This window comes from Rattus rattus, chromosome 9, assembly GCF_011064425.1.
Source record: "Rattus rattus isolate New Zealand chromosome 9, Rrattus_CSIRO_v1, whole genome shotgun sequence".
In the NCBI taxonomy this organism is placed as follows: domain Eukaryota; kingdom Metazoa; phylum Chordata; class Mammalia; order Rodentia; family Muridae; genus Rattus; species Rattus rattus.
Window position 1 is genome coordinate 91,691,074 of NC_046162.1, and position 2,702 is coordinate 91,693,775.

The window sequence follows — 2,702 nt, forward strand, 5'->3', positions numbered from 1 at the left end:
CTCTGTGAGGGGGGACAGTCAACCACCCCAACTTGCAGATGTAGAGGATCAACCAAAGACCCCAGGGTCACAGAGGTGAATGCCACAGCAAGGGTTGGCCCTCATCCTTTCCATAGCCTGGATTCTCAGAAACAGTGAGAAAGTCCCCTAAATCAGAAGTGGTATCTTCTCAGATGTCTTAAAAATAGCACTTCCTTGGCTCCAGCAAGCGGCTCCTGAGATCCTATCTTTAAATGTAGAGGGAAAAAGCCGAGCAGGGTGGGTGTGGCGGCAGGGCGGGTGGGGGCGTGCCGTCAAGCGGCCACGCCCCCTTCGCGAGGACCCTCGGAGCCGGCCTCGGCGCGCCGGAGTGCTTCTCCTTCCGGGGCGGCCTGCTGGGCCTCATGGAGGCTGTTCGGCCAGACAGCTGCGAAAGAGGGACGGCGGCGGCGCGAGCCGAAGAGAGGCCGGCTCCCGAAGCGAGGGCGCACTTCCGAGTAACTCGGTTTATCATGGAAGCAGGCGTCAAGCTAGGCATGCAGTCCATCCCCATCGCCACTGCGTGCACCATTTACCATAAATTCTTCTGCGAGATTAACCTGGACGCGTATGACCTCTACTTGGTCGCCATGTCTTCCCTTTACTTGGCCGGCAAAGTGGAGGAGCAACACTTGCGTACTCGTGACATCATCAACGTGTCGCACAGGTACTTTAACCCGGGCAGTGAGCCGTTGGAGCTGGATTCCCGCTTCTGGGAGCTACGAGACAGCATTGTACAATGTGAGCTTCTTATGCTACGAGTTCTGCGCTTCCAAGTCTCTTTCCAGCATCCACACAAGTACCTGCTGCACTACTTGATTTCCCTCAAGAACTGGCTGAATCGTTACAGCTGGCAACGAACCCCCATCTCTGTTACAGCTTGGGCTCTGCTACGAGATAGCTACCATGGCGGGTTATGCCTCCGCTTCCAGGCTCAGCACCTAGCCGTGGCTGTGCTCTACCTGGCCCTACAGGTTTATGGAGTCGAGGTGCCTGCAGAGGGTGAGGCTGAGAAGCCTTGGTGGCAGGTATTTAGTGATGACCTTACCAAGCCAATCATAGATAATATTGTGTCTGATCTCATTCAGATTTATACTATGGATACAGAGATCCCCTAAGGCCCTGGCCAAGGCCCGACCAAAGACCAGGATGATCAGAGGCCTGGGGTATCGTGCTACCAAGTTGCTGTGATGGCATGTCTACACTCGGAGGACTGGTTGTGCTGGCAGAGGATGTCACTGGTGACTGCAATGACATGTTGTCATTTTGTCCCCAGCAGCCCTTGTTCAAATAATGCCAAGAGCCTCCATGTGGGCAGGACATATTGAGCTTCCTAGAACTGGCTGCATCAGCTTTTGCCCTTTGAGAAGATGCTGCATTTGAGGCATGGACCATTGCAATTGCGGCGGGAGGTCACCAACAGGACTGCACCCTTAGGAGAAGTATGAATGTGTAACATAGAATCTTATTTTGTATAATAAAGATTATGCAAATAAAATATGGGAAAGGTTTAACGCACCAAAATCTGCCTTGTGGTATTACTTAGTTACAATAGGAGAGATACTGGAAACTAAATGATCAATATTGGGGATATGGTTGGTGAAGCATGGTACATCCATACAATGGAGTATTATTTAACCACTAAAACATATTTATAAGGGGTTATGACAATGTGGGTAAAGGATCATATTAGGCAGCATAGAGGATAGCAGGCTTATAGTGTGCTATAATTTCTACAAAAGAGAAATTATACAAAAATAGGCAAAGTATTGATTAGTTGGGGAATGTTAAGTGTATAATAACGACCGTGAGGATTTCTGTCTTTTGTTCCAGCTCTTTGCATTCTCAACCATTCTCCCATGGTTATGGATCTTTATGGTGAGCTTATCTTCCCAGGTGTCTGTTTAAGGGAGGAACCGTCATAGTCCATTATCCCCAGATAGGACAGAGTAAGACAGTTGTGTTAGAGCTTCCTCCTTTGCCCCGGCTGATAGCATCAAGAAGAGTGAGCAGCTTCTTGAAGGTCAAGGGGGAAAGACTGAGCATGGTGAGGGCAGGAGGGTCCTGAGTTCTAGACCAGTCTTGGCTATGGAGTAAGACCCTATCTCAAACTTAAATAATAAACAGGAGCAGGGAAAGGAGTGTCAGGAGCAGAGACCCATGAGTCATTTAACCCTTCATGCTCTCCACAGACTTTCTCCTCATGCCTACAGTGTGTCAGGCACCACTCTGGACTGTTGTGCACAAAAGCACAGCAGAAGCTTAGACACTCTAAGTCCTGGAACTCTAGAAGTGCCTGCCTATCACATAAGAAAACAGAAAGACCCCAGAGACATATTGCTACAGATCCTGGGTCTTAGGATGAGATAAGCCTTGGAAGGGAACAAAAATCAAAGCTCTGTGATGCCCACGATGCACCCTGGGCCAGAGTAGGATTTCTCCGAGGTCAACTGCCTACTTGTCATTGCTAGGGCCTAGGACGGTGGAGGTCAGAAGAGGGTGTTGGATCTCTGGAACTGGAGTTAGGGATGATTGTGAATCTCCACGTGGGTGCTGGGAACCTGGGTCCTCTTCGAGTGCAAGAAATGCTCTCATCTACTGAGCTGTCTCTCTAGCCCCGAGAGTTCTCTTAAAGCAGCAGTTAGCCTCAAATATGAAACAAGTTTTGAAGTCTAAATGTAGTA

The 2,702-nt window shown here is 49.5% G+C and overlaps 1 protein-coding gene across 1 annotated transcript; it reads left to right on the forward strand.

Moving 5' to 3' along the window:
- Positions 1–295: 295 nt before the first annotated feature.
- Positions 296–1,536, forward strand: LOC116910063 (cyclin-Q). The gene has a single exon (XM_032913873.1). The coding sequence runs from the start codon at positions 384–386 to the stop codon at positions 1,134–1,136; it is 753 nt and encodes a 250-aa protein (XP_032769764.1). The 5' UTR covers positions 296–383; the 3' UTR covers positions 1,137–1,536.
- Positions 1,537–2,702: the final 1,166 nt, after the last annotated feature.

Excerpts from the sequence above, each read along its gene's own strand:
- LOC116910063 (XM_032913873.1), top strand. The coding sequence starts at position 384 with ATGGAGGCTGTTCGGCCAGACAGCTGCGAAAGAGGGACGGCGGCGGCG.